Source organism: Ctenopharyngodon idella, chromosome 2, assembly GCF_019924925.1.
Source record: "Ctenopharyngodon idella isolate HZGC_01 chromosome 2, HZGC01, whole genome shotgun sequence".
Lineage (NCBI taxonomy): Eukaryota > Metazoa > Chordata > Actinopteri > Cypriniformes > Xenocyprididae > Ctenopharyngodon > Ctenopharyngodon idella.
In genome coordinates, this window is record NC_067221.1 from 4,940,242 (window position 1) to 4,961,462 (window position 21,221).

Genomic DNA, 21,221 nt, shown 5'->3' on the forward strand with positions numbered 1-21,221 from the left:
CCTTTCTCTGTATTTCTGTCTCTGTATTTTTATTTACAATGTTTAATTTACTGTAAAACGCTATTCTTTCTTTTGACCTAAAACCCTATTCTTTTAATTCCCTGCATGTAATCTCCGCCAGCTATGAATTATGGGATCCGTGCTCAAGGACAGAGATTAAAAACAGGCCTACCCTCTGTGCTGATCTCACGGGAGCGCACAAGGTCACTCTTGTTGCCCACTAGGATGATGGGGGTGTGCGGCAGCGACTCCCTCAACAGCAGGCGAAGCTGGGCGATCCGGTGGAAGCTTCGCCTATCCGTCAACGAGAACACCAGGATGCATACCTCACATTGCAGGTTGGACAGCTCCTGTCAATCAAATCACAGACATACCAATTACAGCAGAGCTCAACCATGAATGCTTAAGTATTAGATGATAATTTGTCATTGGTACGGTAGGTCAGTAATAAGAGGAGGACAGTTTTTGTTAGTGTGGAGCTAGTGAGGAGTGTTTGTGTCCGTGAAAAAGAGGATTAGCAGGATTTAAGGAGGATAACCTCAAATCTACGATGGCTTTGTTGTTGTTCCAGCTCACAATTTTCCCGTTGCTGCTGCCGCCACTGAGCTCAGGTGTGTTCAAAACGGCAGCAGATGCATCAGTCAAGTGTTTACCCCATGAGAACGTCACCACAAACACTTTAAAGCGCCAAAGTACAGGCACACAGGGGTTGGGCTTTCTCTTCGTGACAGCTCTGACAAGACTGCTGTCACTCTATCTTTAATGAACTGGGGGTAGAAAGAAAATGCTTCGTCCCCTATGGAACGTAGGGCTGTGTGAATTTTTTTTTTTTTTTTTTTTGGCTTCCAACGATTATGAAAACAGGATAATCGGCATAAAACGATTATTGTGCCCATCCAGCGCAACTTTCCTTCCATCACAGCGTTGGGCTTTCATTCCTTCCTAAGCCAAACTTAACATCCATATCAGCCAAATAAGTGAGTGATGTAAAATGCAGTCTACTGTTGCTAAAATGCAGGACATGCTTGATATTAAACAGTGCTATTAAATGCGCATTAAAGGCACAATATGTAATTTTAACCACTAGAGGTCGCTTATTCAAAACAAAGGCATAACTTGATGACGCCTTGATTTCACTGAATCATGGGAGGTGTTGTCTTAACATAACTGTAGTATGAAGCAGCGTGTTGGAGCGGAACGAGGGGCTGGAGTGATTGCTAATGAGAGACGAGTGCGACACACGGCTCGAGAGCAGTGGAGCTTTTATTATGCCACAGATGAGCGTTTCGGTCATGCGTATGTGCGGCGGTAACGCAGCGCTGTTTATCATATTAGATACATTTGTGTGTTGAAAGTTGTTATAATGCTTCTCTGCGTTCACTCAGCGGCTACTATGAGACACTTCTTGCACACTGCAGTAAGCTAGATCGATATTAGGCATGGTAAAACATGGTACTCTCGGTAAATGAAACAAAACTTACTGTGTTGAGCTATATAACATGATTAGTTTTCTGTCGATGAATGTATCCAAACAGTTGCTCACCTGTCTAATAAAACATATAATATATTAAAGTGTCTTTGGTGCTTCCAACAAAATAAAGCCGGAAATCGAGGGTAACGGTATGATGTCATTGATAGGCGACGCACGAAAACGAGCCTGGTTAAAATTGCTAATTTCTTTGGATTAAAACATTCTTGGAATCATTTGGGATAATGCAAGTACACAAATCAACAAAATATATAACATTGTTCTAGTGGTTTTTGAATATTTTAATCCAAAAATCTTACATATTGTGCCTTTAAGCCACGAAAGAGATACTGTTCCCTAGGCGGCTTTCTGTGTGCGCTACGAGATAAAGCGCATAAAAAGTGGAAAGGAGCGGAAAGCGGATAAGCAAAGTACACTGTAAGTGGTCAAATAGCCTACACACAAAAAAGTTGAAATGGTGTAAACACAGTCGGTTATATTCTTAAATGAATGTAAACAGTTGAGAAAGAAAATGCAAGTGTAACCGTATATTGGATCCGTGCAGCTCTTAAAGTGACAGCAGCCTAATAAACCTTCTGCAGTCAATAATGTTAATCAAACAACAAAAGACAAAAGATAAAAACACTCACTGCTCTTAAATGAATAATTTTTGTAGGATTAGTCTATATTTAATGTATACAGCAGTGTTATTTCATATTTGATCACTTTATTCAATTTCTGTTGTCTATTTGTTAGTACATCTTCCTGAAAACCACTGTTTATTTCATTAGTATTTTTGTTCTGTTGTATTTTTTTTTGTATTTAGTTTCTTTGTTCTTATTGTATTGCTCGTTTTGAGGACTTTTAATTACATTAGTTAACCTAGTATTAGTTTTTGCTCAAGTATCAATAATTGTGAAATTTCACTGATATTTGAAATTACATATCTTTGATTTTGATCATATCACCCACCGATAATTGTCGATAATTTCGATATCGACCAAAATATTCATGATTATGATTTTTGCCATACCCGAGCAGCCCTAATGGAATGCTTCCTATTTCATCTCCTAAACAGAAAGAGGAACATATAAATAGATGGAAAGCCTGTGTCCTACATCCCCTTTTCCCCAAAGGCAAATTCCAGCCCTCTGGAGAGCACCTAAAAAATTCTCATTGCAGCCGAGCCAATTGCACTCAGCCCCGGAGGGTGAGATTCACACAGCCTCAGAAACGCAGAGTTCCTCTGGAGAGGAAGAGTCTATTGGGGCGGAAGCAAGGGGGGGAGAGGGGGGTTCGGCCACCTGCCACAACCCCACACAGGAAGGGCATGGGGAGGAGGTTCTCTCTTTCGAGGAGCGCACACATGCTCTTGATGAGCGGAGAAGACAGGACGACATGGTCGATAGTGCTCATCGTGATGGAAGGGCTCTCTGGGGCCGGACGGGCAAAGTGAAAGGTCTTTCCATCAGAGAAACAAGACGAGAGCGTAGAGCAGTATCTGACTAACAACATCGAGCTCGTCCACCGAAATACAGGCCCATCTGTCACTGTCTGCCCTTTCATGACCGGATATACAAACAAAATGATAGCTTTTAATGGCTCTGAGTACACACAGGCAGGTATGCTTGCAAAAATGTATAGCCTACAGTGGTAATGCAACACACACATACACACTTATTATGCTGTTCTTTATCACACAAATTGAGTGATTACGGTCATGAAACACACACACACAAAATCCGTATCATGCTGTCAGCAAATATGCCTGCCAGCTTTTTGTCCTCTTGTGCAGATTTAGATTATTAAATCCTGCACTCTTAATAAATGCTGTAATGGTCTATATCAACCCTATAACAGCAGGTTAATGAAAATATGCACACTAATCCAGCTAAATACTCATCCACATGGCATGGTGCTTTTTGTACAAACACATTTACCGTTATGAAGTGCTTGTATGTGTCAGGAAGATTCATTTTGTATTTATAATATAATGTTGCAAAAAGACTTAATTAAAAGGAAAAAAATCATTTTGATTTTCAACAGAATATCACACTGAGCATATTCTGTGTAAACTTATCTTCTTTAAAATCGTAGTGCAGTTTCTGATGTGAAGTAAGCAATTTGTGGGTTGAATTCCCCTTAGAGTCTAAGCACTGTGGTGATTTCACTATTGCTCTGCTAGTTGTAACTGCAACATTAAGTGTGTTCAAGTGATTTTGGTCAGAGTAAAATGCACTCTCAGGACAATTTAATATTTCTTTGTCTCTTTTTTACTTCCCAAAAACAGGCAGGGAAAATTTTTAGCACTAATTCAACATAATGAAGAGCAAAGAATACACATTAGGTGTGGGATGGATGGATGGATGGATGGATGGTTGGATTAAATGGATGGATGGATGGATAGATGGATGGATAGATGGATGGATCGATTGAATGGATGATGGATGGATGGTTAACATTACTTGTTACAGATTGATAGAAAAGGATGGAGTCACATCCTTGTGTGTAGTCTGTATTTAAATTGTTTAATATAAAAGTATATGCTTAATATGCTTCATTTATGTTGTACAACAAAACATGACAATCTCTTCAAGTAACGTTCACCACAATTTACTGATATATCGACAACCGCAAATCTAAAAACAATTTCCAGAGGGAACTCAAGGCTCACGTACTGAACAGTTCTACTGAAGATACAAACCCGATTCTAAAAAAAAAAATTGGGACACTGTACAAATTGTGAATAAAAAAGGAATGCAATGATGTGGAAGTTTCAAATTTCAATATTCAGAATACAACATAGATGACATATCAAATGTTTAAACTGAGAAAATGTATCATTTTAAGGGAAAAATAAGTTGATTTTAAATTTCATGGCATCAACACATCTCAAAAAAGTTGGGACAAGGCCATGTTTACCACTGTGTGGCATCCCCTCTTCTTTTTATAACAGTCTGCAAACGTCTGGGGACTGAGGAGACAAGTTGCTCAAGTTTAGGAATAGGAATGTTGTCCCATTCTTGTCTAATACAGGCTTCTAGTTGCTCAACTGTCTTAGGTCTTCTTTGTCGCATCTTCCTCTTTATGATGCGCCAAATGTTTTCTATGGGTGAAAGATCTGGACTGCAGGCTGGCCATTTCAGTACCCGGATCCTTCTTCTACGCAGCCATGATGTTGTAATTGATGCAGTATGTGGTCTGGCATTGTCATGTTGGAAAATGCAAGGTCTTCCCTGAAAGAGACGACGTCTGGATGGGAGCATATGTTGTTCTAGAACTTGGATATACCTTTCAGCATTGATGGTGCCTTTCCAGATGTGTAAGCTGCCCATGCCACACGCACTCATGCAACCCCATACCATCAGAGATGCAGGCTTCTGAACTGAGCGCTGATAACAACTTGGGTTGTCCTTGTCCTCTTTAGTCCGGATGACATGGCGTCACAGTTTTCCAAAAAGAACTTCAAATTTTGATTCGTCTGACCACAGAACAGTTTTCCACTTTGCCACAGTCCATTTTAAATGAGCCTTGGCCCAGAGAAAATACCTGCGCTTCTGGATCATGTTTAGATATGGCTTCTTTTTTGGCCTATAGAGTGAGAATGAGAGAATGGCACGGTGGATTGTGTTCACCGACAATGTTTTCTGGAAGTATTCCTGAGCCCATGTTGTGATTTCCATTACAGTAGCATTCCTGTATGTGATGCAGTGCCGTCTAAGGGCCCGAAGATCACGGGCATCCAGTATGGTTTTCCGGCCTTGACCCTTACGCACAGAGATTGTTCCAGATTCTCTGAATCTTTGGATGATATTATGCACTGTAGATGATGATAACTTCAAACTCTTTGCAATTTTTCTCTGAGAAACTCCTTTCTGATATTGCTCCACTATTTTTGGTGATCCTCTGCCCATCTTGACTTCTGAGAGACACTGCCACTCTGAGAGGCTCTTTTTATACCCAATCATGTTGCCAATTGACCTAATAAGTTGCAAATTGGTCCTCCAGCTGTTCCTTATATGTACATTTAACTTGTCCGGCCTCTTATTGCTACCTGTCCCAACTTTTTTGGAATGTATAGCTCTCATGAAATCCAAAATGAGCCAATATTTGGCATGACATTTCAAAATGTCTCACTTTCAACATTTGATATGTTACCTATATTCTATTGTGAATAAAATATAAGTTTAAGAGATTTGTAAATTATTGCATTCCTTTTTTATTCACAATTTGTACAGTGTCCCAACTTTTTTGGAATCGGGTTTGTAAACAATCCTTTGGAAATCTATCTTTCAATTCCCTTTTGGTGCCACTAGTCGTACAGAAATCACTCACTCCAGCTTTAAAACCCTGAAATTGTTTCTCTCTTGTTCCTGTTTCTGTGGTTAAGCTTTGGTTGAGAGAGAGAAAAAAAAAAAGAGTTTATGGTAGGTCATGAAGCAGATTAGAATCTGGGCAAAACATGGAATTAAAGTGTCCCTCGATTCATCTGCCACCATGAACCCATTCCCAAGAACTGTGTTCCTTCTCTGCTGGGTCATTTAACACAAACACGCCTTCTTCTGGCCACGTTTGGCACGGGAAGACAGATTACATGGAAATCAGGCCAGAGCCTGGTCCACGAGCCAATGCAGTGAAAACACTGCAAAAAAATCATTTCATCAGTATTTTGGTCTTTTTTCCCCCCCAGTAAAAACAAACAAACAAACAAACAAAAAATAAGGATAAACTTTATTGAGAAGACAAAGTAATGAAATAAATATAAACATAAAAAATTACAATAATAATACTACAAAATATATAATTAAATATAATATAAAATTTAATTATATATGATTATATTATGAATATCATTATATAATTAAATATAATATTAAATATTATTAAATAATTAATCCATCCATTTTTCAAACCGCTTGTCCTATAGGGTTGTGGGACACCTGCAGCATATCCCAGCATCTTGGTCTGTATAGCTGTTATTAAATAATATTAAATATTATAAATAAATAAATAAATAAATAAATAATTAATTAATACACACATGGATTTAGTATAAGACATTTAGTATAAAAATCATATGAAATAATACATTTAAATATAAATAGATTTAAATAAACATATAAATATATATATGGAGAGGGGCTTGCATGGTGCATAAGAGACTTTAATTTGTTGCTCCGTAGGGGGGGGGAGGTCCAGTCTGATAATTGGATGTTGAAACTTAACCGTGTGCCGAGTTTGTTTCTGTACACCAGAGTGAGGTCCACACCCCTGCAGACAGTCACCACAGACCATCTGTCCACACATCCCCTCCTCCCAAACCCGAGATCCCACACACAGACATACAGTACACCGTCCCATCTGAAAGTGCTTTCTCAGCTGCTGAACAAGCCAATTCTGCTGCTATAAACACAAAACACACATACCTCCACAGAAATAAAAGCCCGCTTTTTCTGCCAAGCACACCAACATCAAAGAAAAAACATCTCCCTAATGAACGTTACAGAAAGCTAACAGTCCATAATGACACTAGGGCTGAGCTGTAGCACACTGTTCTTAAGCATAAGGCTCGCAGCAGTACACTACACACTCAGTGAGATAAACAGACGTATACTTCACACATTTACTATCTCCAAACAGCCTTGTCAGTTTTCAGACACAATGGCCCCTACCCAGTAAACAAAAACCATATGAGCCATTTAGCATCATCAATATTTCACCTCAAAGTAATCTATTAATTATAGCCAACTTGAATAGCCCCAGTCTACCAGCTCATGACATGTCTGTTAACCATACAGTGACAGGAAATGGTAGCTTCTTGCACCGCTTTCATGGCTGGCGAGAGCTAGGTTTGTCTGGGCTATGTTTAGAATGGCATACTGGTTCATACTGCGCAGTATATGCTGTATATTGCTTGCATACTATTTTATGAAAATAGCATACAAGTATACGTACAGTAATATGCCAAGATAAACATTTAAAATAGTAGAATATGACATGCTAACATTATTTAGTTATGTTGCATGTTTATTCTCTGAAATGAATGCTAATGTTAAAGGGCTAGTTCACCCAAAAATGACATTTCTGTCATCATTTATTCATTTATTCGCCCTCATGCAGTTCTAAAAAACATATGGGGCAGAATGACAGCCTCAGTCAGCATTCACATTCATTGTATGGGAAAAATATGCTATGAAAGTTAAAATCTTTTTTTATGTTCCTGAAAAAAGTCAGACAGGTTTGGAACAACAAGTAAATGCGGTTAATAACATACACACACACACACATATATAATGCGGGTGTATTTTAGCAGTGACGTAAAAATATAGATTTTTCGATACGTGGGATTGCACGTGTTGTGCATTATTTTTCTCATTCCAGCAGATTTTGTTCTCACACCCAAAGTGTGCACACATAAAGCCACCTCTCAGTACTAAATTTAGTTCTGTTTCGCTGCTTATTGCACTTAAACAGTCAAATACACACAAAATAAATGCTGGTCTTGTCGAGTATTCATGTAAACACAGGCAGTTATGTTTTAAGTGAACGTAAACAGTTGAGAAAGAAAACGCATGTGTAACAGTATTGAATCCGTGCGTCAGGTCTTAAAGTGACAGCAGCCTAATAAACCTGCTGCCAAATTATGAGATAATATTAATAATATCAATATGACAGTTTTTCCCCATGGTAATGATGTTAAAATTGTGGTCAGTGAAAATGCTGAGTGGCTAGTAACTAGTGGCTAGTGTTTGGCTGGTGAGCAAAACAGTTAATGTTAATTTTATATATATATATATATATATGTATATGTAATATATATGTATATATGTGTGTGTGTGTGTGTGTGTAATTTTATTGTGTATTTTATCTGTATACGCCGAAAAAGGATATTCAATGCCGACTGCATTGTGAGCCACAGTATCCACAACAATTTAGACAAATGTGGTACAGTAGATCATCTGGATATTCAATTAAAAAAACATGTATACCATGCATGACAATAATTAATACTGCACTTTTCCAAGTTTTATTTCATTTTAAGTCTTCAATTTAAAGTAACCAATAGAAAAATTAAACCCAGTTCACACCCTATTTAGGCTGCAAATTGATTTCAAGGAGAGTTTTTGGCTCATGTAGTTGACATAAGTGATCAGAGAGGTTACAGCATGCTGATGCCTCTCGTGTTCGAACTCACTCATGCGGACACGGAAAACGGAGCAGCGACGCGTGACGCAATTCCCAGTGCCTACCAACGGCAGGGCGGGTGACGGAATGCGTCCTCGGCCTGCGTAAGGATGCTACTGACCATGTGTCAGCTATTTTAGGAAAGAGAATGACTTATTAAAGCCATTCTTCCCCCTGCTGTCACAAGCACTTTAAGTCTCAGAGCTAACTGAGGCAGTCTAGACTCGGGGCGGTGTGCGTGATTGTACGTTTGTAAGCATGTGCATGTTTGAATGAATGCCAGACTCTAATTGGGCTGATGTGTCAGGTGTAGATTGGGTGAACTTGGTGAATCTGCTACAGACCAAAAATAGACCTGCATCCTCTGCAGCTACTAGTGATGCAGCACTGTGTGAAAATGAGTTCATTCACTCACTCTCTCTCCAATTCTCCATGGTTCAGTGAATGCAGTAAGTTGACAGTGAGGCTGCAGTCCACAGAACAGACTGCAACGCGGTACTGTAAACTTACTGCACCCTCTTCACTGAAACCAAATATGTTGACCACGTTTCACAATAAGGAAAGTGCTGACCTTCACTGAGCCACTTAAGACATTAATTAGTAATGCTTACATTTTGTCTTAAAGATACTCAAGGGAGAATTGCTTATATGGCTTTTTATCCCCACTACAATGACACAATTTTAACACATTGTAATTCAAACTGAAATTTAATAAACATTTAAAGGGGACCTATAATGCCCCTTTTACAGGATGTAATATAAGTGTCTGGTGTCCCCAGAATGTGTCTGTGAAGTTTCAGCTCAAAATACCCCACAGATCATTTATTATAGCTTGTCAAATTTGCCCCTATTTGGGTGTGAGCAAAAACATACCATTTTTGTGTGTGTCTCTTTAAATGCAAATGAGCTGCTGCTCCCGGCCCCCTTTCCAGAAGAGGGCGGAGCTTTAACAGCTCACGCTTCGATTGCTCAACAACAACAAAGCTGGAGAATCTCACGCAGCCAAAATGAGGATCGTCAGTAACGGTGTTCAGCCTTACATTGTTCAAACCGGAATGAACTTTTAGAATGAAACTGGACGTTTCTGAATGGTTAGTGGATAAATTTATGTAGTTGCTGTGGAGTTGATTCAACTCATCGACTAGCATGTGCCGTCCAGCGTTGAATTGACCCTCGTTTGTGAAGCAGTCCGGCGTAAAATGACGGCATGACAACAACACTCTACTACAACAACTCTTCCTCTTCTCTAAAGCAGCCCAACATGGCCTCACCCCCTTTGTTGCGTGTTCTCAGGGGGCGGGGTTTATGTAAATTTTAGGGTTAATGATGTCACTAACCCGGGAAGAAGCTCGTTGTAGTCCCTACCAGCCATTTGTTGTAGTCCTTAAACAGAGAAAAGAAAATATCTCCCTTTGCATTGAACTTTGAGCGTTGTAACTTTGCAGATGTTGTTTATGCTCAAACAGCAACATTACACACTAACTAAAGTTAAAAAAGTGAAATCATAATCAACCACCCCTTCAACATCTCATTTTGCTGCTGCCTGGATCAAAGCAAACCACAAAAGGAATAAAATCATTGAATGAGCAGCTCCTGCATCCAAAAGAGTGTGCGAAACAACAAACGGGTAAGCAATAACTCAATTTGGAGCAATGCCTCATGCATTTGAGTCATGTTTTGCCTGCATTCTGCTGCCAATAGTTACTCTTAAGCGAACCACACCGTTTTCTCACACCACCTCTTGAGATTAGTTTAGTTTGCTGTTAGAGGACAGTTTGTTTGAGTGTTCACATCATGTAAGTCAAAATGTTTTCGTACCTCTTGGAGATCTCTAACTGTGAGTACAGCCACAAATACAGTACAGATCAGTGTTTTCTAACTTTTTTTTGAGCAGTGTTGGGGAAAGTTACTTTTAAAAGGTAATATGTAACAATATTGCGTCACTCCCTAAAAAAGTAACTAATTACATTACTTAGTTACTTCGGTTACACTTTATTTTAAGGTGTATTTGTTACAGTGTAATTACATTTAAGTACTGTGTAATAATAATTACCTGTACTTATTATAGGGTTAGGATGACGGTTTGGTTTAGGGTTAATTGCATGTAATTATGCATAATTTATAGTTATTACTACAGTAACATGTGTAACAATGTGTAACTACATGTAACATGTAACTGACACTGTAAAATAAAGTGTTCCCGTTACTATTTATGGAAAGTAACGAGTCACGTTAAAACTCCAGACAAGTTTTCACTTACTTTTTCTATTTCTATTCTGTCTTTCTTTTTATTTACTAAAAAAAATAAATAAATAAAATCCTTGCTACGTGCACTTTGCTAGAATAACTGGGACTTGACACGGCACTTGCACTCATGTTGATTTGATTGCTTCTATTGTTCTCATTTGTAAGTCGCTTTGGAGAAAAGCGTCTGCTAAATGATTAAATGTAAATGTAGGTAAAAAAAACAATCAATACTGTGGGTAAAAAAAAAAAAAAAAAAAAAAAAATCACCAACTGCTTCAGCTCCACTTGAGCTTGTTTGTCTATCACAAAGATTTGACAGTTCTGGGGCAAATCATGGTCTTTTTCTGAGAAGTTTTTTCCTTTTTTTACTGCAAACTTATTTATAAATGAACATCAGATGGGGTGTTTGACAAAAAGTGAAACCATTTTGGGTTATATGACAGAAATTAATTATCATTAAGGTTTCACAAGTATAAAACAAACCAATTTTTTTTTTTTTTTTTAAATATTGGAAAGACATTAATATTTTTATGGATGCATTAAGGATGCATTAAACTGATCAGTTGATTGACAGTTAAGTCTTTTACATTGTTACAAACCAATTCTATTCAAAATAAATGCTGTTTTGTACGTTCTACAATCCTGACACAATTGTATCATAATTTACAAAAAAATGTTACATAAACTAGCCCAACTGTTTTCAACATTGATAATAAAAAATGTTTCTTAAGCAGCAAATCATCATATCAGAGTCTGAAGGATCATATGACACTGAAGACTGGTGTAATGATGCTGAAAATTCAGCTTCACCGTCACAGGAATAAATTACACTTTAAAATATATTAAGCAGTTTTAAACTGTAATAATATTTCACAATATTACTGTTTATACTGTACTGTCGTCAAATAAACGCAGCCTTGGTGAGCATGCGAGACTTCTTTGAAAAACATTTTTAAAATGTTTGAACGGTAGCGTACATGTGCCTTATTATTTCTTTGAAAAGGAACTGAATATATTAAGGCATTACCAGTTTAAAAACTTAATCTTCTGACAGCCCTAATTTCACCCTATTATAGTCAAAATTTCTGCTGAACAGGTTTAACAAAGCAAAATCAAAATCTTTCCAAGTTCTCCTGATGAGAGACTACAGACAAAACAGAACACCACTAATTCACTTTGAAGTATGCAGAGCCGTGCAGACTATATTTTTCTTTAATTAAATCCCAGCCTTTTATGGTTTATCGTGCAAAGGAAATATCGATTTTGATTGGATCAATTGCGCAGCTCTAACCACTACTCAAATAAACCCTGATGAAGTAACTGCATTACTGACAGACTTCTGCTGAACATTCTTCAATCCATGAGATACAGACTGCAATCAGTGAACCGTGAAGCTATAAGGGCAGCACTGAATCTCTGCATCTGTAAAATTAAAATTAATCACTGCATAGTTTATCTGAGATCCTTTTGTTTGCTGTAACCACCGGTAGCCATGGCAACCGGGGAACGGGCCAGGCGGGTATAGAATGCAACGCGGCGGGTGAGGTCAGAGGTCACGTGATACGATGTGCCACTGAGGAAGAGAGAAAGAGGGATGCTTTGAAAGAGAAAAATGGCAAGATGGAGAAAGAGAGAAATGATGGAATGGGAGGAGTCTGGAGTTTTTCCAGCCACTGCCCTGGAATTAATCCAAAACTCATCCTGTGATAGCAGTATCACAACTGACATTCATGCTTGAAACAAACAGCATCGGATTTAGGAGAGATCCGATGACACATAAACATCATTTGAAAAAGGTCACATCAATTTTGCCCAGGGATTTGAATAAATTTGAATATTCAGCAGGCAAACGAATACCCCTGTGGTGTGTTAAACATCTATATGCACAACACTATGATATCGCATAACATTCACAGGTGCTTGAATCATTTCTAGTGAGCTGTGACACAGAGAAGACACTGTGCTCATGATATCGCTGTGATACATCTGTGTGTTCCAGGCGAAATTATCATGATATTTCAGAGTATAAACACAGCACTGAGTGGATGATAACACCCACACTACATGCTTTGGTCTGTCATGGGAGCGAGTGTGAGGAAAATACATGCATCGCACATAAGATCGAACAACATGAGGCGATTTTTAACTGGTATTTCGAACCCTGTGAATGTCCTATCGTTTAAGTGAATGTCAAACAGGTTGTATTATCAAAGAAAGAGGAAAGTTGGTTGATTAATGAAGAGAGAAGTGAGGTCAGAACTAGTAGAGAGGCATTAATCACAGACGAAGATTAATGTAAATAATTCAATCAGATGCTTCGGATGAGATGCCACTGCTCACAAGGGTCAGCATCAAAGACGAGAGTCTAAACAAACCCCTCTGTAACAGTCCCGTATTTTCTGACCAGTATGATAACATTGTGAATTAATTATTATGTTTGACTATTTCAGAAAATCCCTAAAGCTGTGTTATAGTGGAAAGGCTTCCCAAAAGATTGGATGGGAGGGTTTGGGTTTGATAGAAAAGTCTTTTATGCTCACCAAGGCTGCATTTATTTGATAAAAAATACAGTAAAAATAGTAATTTTGTGATATTATTAAAATGTAACAATTTAATAAAAAAAAAAAAAACGTTTCTATTTTAATATAATTTCAAATGTAATTTGAAAGCAAAGCTATGGAAGCTTGTTTCCGCCACTAAATAAAAAATAAAAAAGGTAATTTCGACTTTTTTCTCACAATTGCGAGTTATAATGTCAGAATTGCAAGATATAAACTCGCAATTCTGACTTTTTTCCTCGCAATTGCGGGATATAAACACAATTGTGAGAAATAAACTCACAATTGTGAGAAATAAAGTCAGAATTGCGAAATATAATGTTAGATATAAACTCGCAATTCTGACTTTTTTCCTTGCAATTCTGACTTCTTTTCTCAGAATTGTGAGATATAAACTCGCAATTGCAAGAAATAGTCAGAATTGCGTGTTATAAACTCACAGTTGTAAGAAATAAAGTCAGAATTGTGAGTTATGTCAGAATTGCAAGATATAAACTCACAATTATGAGAAATAAAGTCAGAATTAAGTTGTTAGATATAAGCTAAATTCTTTCTTTTTTCTCGCAATTCTGACTTCTTTTCTCAGAATTGTGAGATATAAACTCGTAATTGCATGTTATAAAGTCAGAATTGCAAGATGTAAACTGACAATTCTGACTTTTTAACATGCAATTGAGAGAGAAAAAGTCAGAATTGTGAGATAAAAATTCACAATTACCTTTTTTATTTTTTTTTTTTCAGAGGTGGAAACAAGCTTCCATACAAAACTGAATTTTCAGAAACATTTAAAAAATTTTGCAGGATTCTTTGATAAACAAAGTTCAAAAGAACAGCATTTATTTGAAATTGAAATTTTTGGTAACAATGTAAAAGACATTTTATTGAATCCTTGCTGAATAAAAGTATTAATTTCTTTCAAAAAAAATCTCACTGACCCCAAAATTTTGAATTGTTGTTTATAACCAGTTTCACCTGTTCACATTTAGCCACATTTAGTCTACTTTTAGTACTGTATATCTTTCACTTGACAATATATCTAACTACATGAAACAATTAAATACACTGATGCAAAAGCAGTAATCATGACAGAAAAGCTTAATGATGTATGCCACACTGCACTGATCCATTAGATCATTTTAGATTGCTACCAAACAAGTGGCTTTTACAGTGTAAAAGCAGAGGTCATAAATCACTGTGAAATAACAAGGAAACCTGGACCCGGCTGATTTCATAGAGGGCACACATAAAATGCTTGTAAACGGATCTTTAAAGCCTGCAGTTACACTCAGCAGAAATGGAACAAATTACGGGAAACTGAAAACAATTTGCCCTAAAGTAAAAGGAAACAGAAATGACAAACAACAGACAAACCTCAGCTGGAGGGTCAAGAGCCGATTTCTCTCATCTTTCTCTGCATCCCCTCTTTTTATGTCTCTGTTAACCTCTCTATCTTTCGCTCTCTATTTTCTTAACCACTTAAAGCGTGTTTCTGCTCAATCAATAGATCTTTACACTAATAATTTACATTTATGCAATGAAGAGGTGTTAGACAGTGTGTTTGGACGGTTAATGTAAATCTACCGATTAATTGGAGTCCCTGCATGGTGTTTTATAGGGATGATTCACTCAAAACAAAGAAAATTATGTAATAATTTACTCATCCTCACATCATTCCAAAACTATATGGTTTCCTTTCATCTGTGAGACATAAAATAACTTTTTTTTTTTTTTTTTTTCCTCCATACAATGGAAGTCAATAGTAACCATAAATGTTTGGTTACCAACATTCTTCAAAATATCTTCTTTTGTTTTCTGCAGAAGAAAGACATTTATACAGGTTTAAAACAACATGAGGAGGAGTAAATGATGAATTTTCATTTTTAAGTGCTGGGTAGGTAACAAAATATTTAATAAGCCTAAATGCTGCACAGTTATGCCAAACTGGGTGTTTACTTTTTATGTAGAATGTATTTCTGTAAGTATAAATTATATTAACATGTATTAATTATATAACTAAGTCTCAATCAGCGCCATAGTTCAGTAGATGTGTTTGAAACCATGACAAAGGGAACAAGGGGACAGAATCAGACATAAACTTATAAATTATGAAAAAATAGATTTTATGTGAAATTAGATCCCGTGAATTAAATTATGTGCAAACTACAGTTTCAAAGTAGCTCCCTCAACACTGCAGTGAACATATTAGAAGACTAGATCCACATTTCCTGAAGTAAATACCAGCGCTCGCAATGCTGCAAAAGAATCATGTTAGGTAAGCTTAGGATTTGGGACTTTAGTACAGTGAAAAATGACATGCTGCATCAGTCACTTTGCTGTTGTCATGACAATAAGTTAGTCTTGTTTTCTGTCAGGTGAATCAACATCTATAAATGTTTACGTACACAGACCAATCACAATTCAGTATGCATATATTACGCTGACATCATCACTACTGGTTACAATTTGAATGCTGAACATTCTACCAATGCATATCAGTGGGAAAAGACTGTAATCTTAAATTTATTATAATAAAGCACACCTAAGCTGAAATTATCTCTAAGAATGGAGAATGTAAGTTAAGCAGTTTGATCATAAATAATTGCAGAAGTTTACTTCTTTGGTTTATTTTAGGGATGCACCGATATGAAAATTTTGGCTGATACCGATAACCGATAATTCTTTATATTTGAAAGCCGATAACCGATATATTGGCCGATAAAATTTTTTTGAAAAGCCATGTCCCAAGCACACACTTATAGTGTTCTCATTATAATTTTATGTAGCCTATATCAGTGGTCGGCAATAGGCGGCCCGTGGGCCAAAACTGGCCCGCCAGCAATAATATCTGGCCCACGCAGCCAGATTATTTTGATAGCGGCTGGTTCTGAAATAGATCTTCGTCTCGTGGTGCCGTCTAATATTATCACCGTGTCTACACCAGACGTGACTTTTTTTGTGTCACGTTGCACCGCGCCGCAACAGCTAAAAGCTGTCTACGCTGAACACGACAAATCGACCATTGCAAAGCACTTATACTACGTCAGAAACAGAACGGGGAATCCGTTCACTGTCGGGAATGTGTTGTGTCGCGTGACTCACATTGCATTGCACCGCGCCGCATCCAGTGTAGACAATATCACTAATTAAAATGGGTTCTATTATCTTTTGACACGTCGCACCGCTCGTGTCCGGTGTAGACACAGTGTTATATTCTTTGAAAACAGCGACAACTTCGTTGCAGATAAGACACACCGGCTTTGCATTCACAAAACTAGGTAGGATGAACGCATTGTCTTTCCATTGTCTTATTCAAGTCCTCTTTTATTTTTTTGAGTTATTTTAATCCATTCCGCATCTCCCACATGTGTGTGTTTTAGCAAGGCGATCTGTGTTGCAAGTTGGTGAATGAAGATACTTGCCAGGTCACTACTCCGCTTTATTAATTTATCCAGTGTAAAACCCGGAGACCACCACACAAATGTGGCTTTTTGTTAATGACTGTCCTACCACAGTCTATGTTCTGGCCCGCCATCTAGTGGCGAATTTTTATTTTTTTTTGGCCCGATGCCAAACTTCATTGCCGACCCCTGGCCTATATGACAGACTTGCGCTGCACATGTTGTACTTAACTGTATTTTCCTTTTTGAAGTGATTTCAATTATATTACAAGCAGTTTAAAACCATCATGGCAAACAGCATGCATCTGAAGTGTCTCAGCTGAAGGAAATAATCCATTATTTATTGGCTTTATTATATCGGCCAAATTTTTTTATTGGGCCGATAACGATAACATTAAAAATGACTATATATCAGCCGACATATCATGCATTCCTAGTTTATTTCCAAAATATTTCATGAATAATAATTAGAGATGCACTGATACAAAATTTCTCTGCCAATACTGATAGCTGATTATTCAGAATGATATCGGCCGATGCCGATAGTTTGATTTTTCTTTAGGAAAAAAAATGCTGCAACCTATACAGGGATCACTCTCATTTGGTGCACTATAATATTAGAGGTTACGATTAACAACAGATGTATTATATTCAGCTGCTATTTATTTTCAGATATAATAATTACACTCAAATAAAAACTTAAATGTTTGTATAAAACTCAGTTGCACATAAGGTAGTTTTCATAAGCACTTGTCTTCTTGGCAGATTTGTTCAAACATATAATTAACAGTAAATAAGCTCTCTAGTGTTTTTTTTTTTTTTTTTTTTCACAGGAACTGTGAACATTGGAAACATTCCCAAGGTAAATGTGACATTATGTGACATATTGTTCACAAGCTGTTATACTGACGTCTTTCCGCGGTTGAAACACAGATTAAGTGATTACATGAGACATGATACGTTCCGGTAAGTTGTACTGTATCTTTCAACATACCTTTTGATGTTCATGCATGCTTTTGGAGATATAACTTGTATTAATGTGGAATAAAAGACTCGCGCTCCATACTGCCGCTTGATCTGAAGCACTACAGCGATCTGTCATGTCACATTTTAAGAGTGTCAAAACGGCATTTATTGTTTGAATTTCGTGATAAAATGGACAGAATTTAAAGACAGAGACTTTAGCTGTGTCTCATTTCGAAGGCTAAAATACTGTAATTTCTTTCTTACTTTGAAATCTAATTTCAAATCTTTTCTTAAATGAGACCGCCTCGATGACAAACAAACAAAAAAATGCAGACCTAGCAACCCTGGCTTGAACTACGAGTGATTCATAGGGTCAAATAGAGCTATTTTTTAACTGTTAATGCGTTATTGTCGTGTTAACTAAATTCAACATGAGATTTTCTTCACACACAGTATGAGTTGCAGTCTGAACATGTTTTTCCGCACCGTTTTGATTGACAGGATATAATCGGCCCTGATCATCTGCAGTTTTTAAACAATCGCCTGATGGCTGATAGTGATAATAATATCTTTTATCGGCTGATACCGATTGTTGGCTGATACATCAGTGCATCTCTATTAATAATAATACACTCCCGCCTTGCAAGCACCGAAACAAATTCTGAAAGCCACTAAAAATAAAAAACGTCTTTAAAGCAAACCTGCTTTTATGCATTTGGGAGAGTTTTTGACTCACCTGTTTCCAACTGTCATATACTAAAATTGTGCTGTCCTCATCATCCACAGTCACTCGCCGCTGGTAACCCTCATCTACAACACACACAAACACATCTTTTAAAAACTGACACTTGTGTTCAGTTAGCATCTAAATTTATTCATGCGGTGGAGCAGAAACTGGCAATTTCACGGGATCAAACATATAATAATATATCTGTAGAAAGAAGTTTTGAAATGCAAGTTCAGAGTTGGACTCGAGACATTGTGTAACAGTAATTTAGCTAGTGCAGAATCGATGCACAAGAACACTCAACTCAAGTAAAAAAAAAAAAAAAAACCCTGTCTGTGTGTCTGATTGGCTCTTTGTCCACTAGTAAATGACATGCTCTGTTTGTGCAGAGGCAGTACTCTGCTGCTTCTTTCCCACCTCATTAAGACACAAGATGATGAAAGACCTGAAATAAGATGGATGCCTTCACGGCACCCACTCCGCTTTTTCCAATCAAATCCTGAGAGCCTTACTCTAGTGATCTCGGGTGTCTGTGAGGTGATAAGTGTGTTTCATCCAAAGCAAATCTAAAAATAGTACAGTCCTTGGCATCCTGACGCTTGATGCTGAGCACAAGAAAGCTGTATGAATAAAATCTTTACCGGTTGCTTGGGTTTCAGAGTCTACAGAGAGTGATCTGTCTGACAGTCCAGCAAGGCAAAGTGCCAGAGAGGATTTGCCCACTCCGTTTTGGCCCAGTAGTACTATCCGAAGGGGTCCGTGGTACTTCTGCTGCGGCGGTTTTGGGGTAGGCGAATCTTGGATATTGATTTGCGGAGTCGCAGGCTCATCGAGCCCCGGCGTCCAATCGTAATCCTCGGAAACAGCCTCCTCTCGCCTCAGCTGATGCTTGATTGGCAGGGGGGTGCTGCCCCTGCGGAGCGGGGGTGCAGCCGATAGAGTTACGCCATAACCCTGTGAAATCCGAAGACAAGCAAAATCATCAGAGACAAGGATCTTCATCCAATAAATCTGAACACCAAGAACAATATCAGTCCGTATGATATCTAAATGAATAATGTATAAAAACAAGCCAAGTGCAATGGGGAGGACTGTGATCCTCTGGGACTTTAAAGTGGGTCAAAACAATGAGCAGTGTGTCCATTCACATAAACAAGCATCACTTGCTTAGAAAGAGTGGCCAAAAGACAAAAAACACGAGGGACATAATGAGTTTTCACAGTTTCAATGATGTTGAGGGCATTGTCCATCTATCTCCATCAAGCAAAATCATCAAGACAGCTCTTAAACTGTTTACTGTGTTTGCTCGCAAGGGCAAATGGCATCAATATTAATATGGCAATTAATCCAGCCACAGCACTGCAGGTGTGCCGGGGACCTTGTACGGCTGATCCAGTGTCAGACATCCAAGACAGCCAATTACACTAATTGAAAGGAGATAATTAATTAACAATAGACTTTATTGAGAGTCAGACAGTGAGATGATAAGATGTAGTATGGTGCTTGGGGTGAGGTAGCCCAAGACCGGCTCTTAAGTAAGAGTTACTTTAAATAACAACAACATTTTAATCCTGAATATTGAGTATGCAAATCATTATGATTATGAATAATTACTCGACTATACAATGAAGACTTAGAAATATTAAGTTACTGTAATTATCATGATCACCATAGCTATTTTTGACTGTTTTAATGACACTAAACTGAAATATTACGACTGTCTCAGCAAAGGAATGTTTTCAAAACACAATCACTCCTACATAAAGTCAACACAAAGGCTGCAGAAGAAGAGAGGGTGTGTACACACCGGCGTACATCCCAAACCTGTGAAGGACCCTACAGCAACCCCCCACACACATACATATCCACACACACACGCACGGGAAAGCGCCCTACCTGGTCCGACATCGTTCTTCAGATCATCCGCTCTCAGTGAGACACTCAGCCGTCCATGTCATGTCACTGAGCGTCAAAAACTGCACAAGCGTCGGTGGGGATCGTTACATTACACTCGACTCATATGCCATCACATGGCTGTAGTCTGAAAGCGCTCCCAATGTGACTGTAACCGCGCAAAAATGCTCCCCTTTCTCACGTTGACTTAATAGTAAACATTTAATCGCCTCTCTGCGAACGGCTGCGCTGCGTGACTCACGTATTACTGTACACCTGTCTCCACAATAGTGGCTTTTCATTTGAGAGCGTGTAGCCCCGCCCCCGCACCGTAGACACGCCCCTTCATTCCAGGCGTTACCTGAATGCTCTGGATCCCTCTCTGATTCTCAGATTGAGAATCTTTTGGGATGGTAAAGACATATAAAAAAGTTTACATTCTATTTATCGCTATTTAAGTCCTGATTCTGCTGTGCAAATTATTGAACTCCTGTTTTGTGATTGTTTATAACAGATTTTATTGTTAAACTTTGCTTTTTTTAAGATAAGCTAACATTGCCTATGTTGTCAGATGTTACTGTACACCCTCTCAGCTCCATTTTATCTACAAACAATAGGCATTTGACAGTGTTTATTAGAGTAAAATCAAGTGCTGCATGCTGTTCTCTCTCTCTTTTCTATATATAGAGCTTTGACCTTGATACTTTGTTTGAATCAACTTTCCAAAGTCACATACATAAAGTGTATCCTTTGAGATATTTTTTCTCCAGTAACCCTGA

The 21,221-nt window shown here is 37.9% G+C and overlaps 1 protein-coding gene across 1 annotated transcript in view; it reads right to left on the reverse strand.

Moving 5' to 3' along the window:
* The window catches only part of rem2 (RAS (RAD and GEM)-like GTP binding 2), a 32,942-nt gene extending 12,201 nt beyond the window's left edge, over nucleotides 1-20,741 (reverse strand). The window contains exons 1-4 of the mRNA XM_051879375.1: nucleotides 20,446-20,741; nucleotides 19,191-19,503; nucleotides 18,559-18,632; nucleotides 173-350 (exon numbers count right to left, since the gene is read on the reverse strand). Of these exons, the coding sequence (XP_051735335.1) occupies nucleotides 173-350; nucleotides 18,559-18,632; nucleotides 19,191-19,503; nucleotides 20,446-20,457 (577 nt within the window). The 5' untranslated portion in view covers nucleotides 20,458-20,741. The remainder of the gene's footprint in view (nucleotides 1-172; nucleotides 351-18,558; nucleotides 18,633-19,190; nucleotides 19,504-20,445) is intronic.
* Nucleotides 20,742-21,221: the final 480 nt, after the last annotated feature.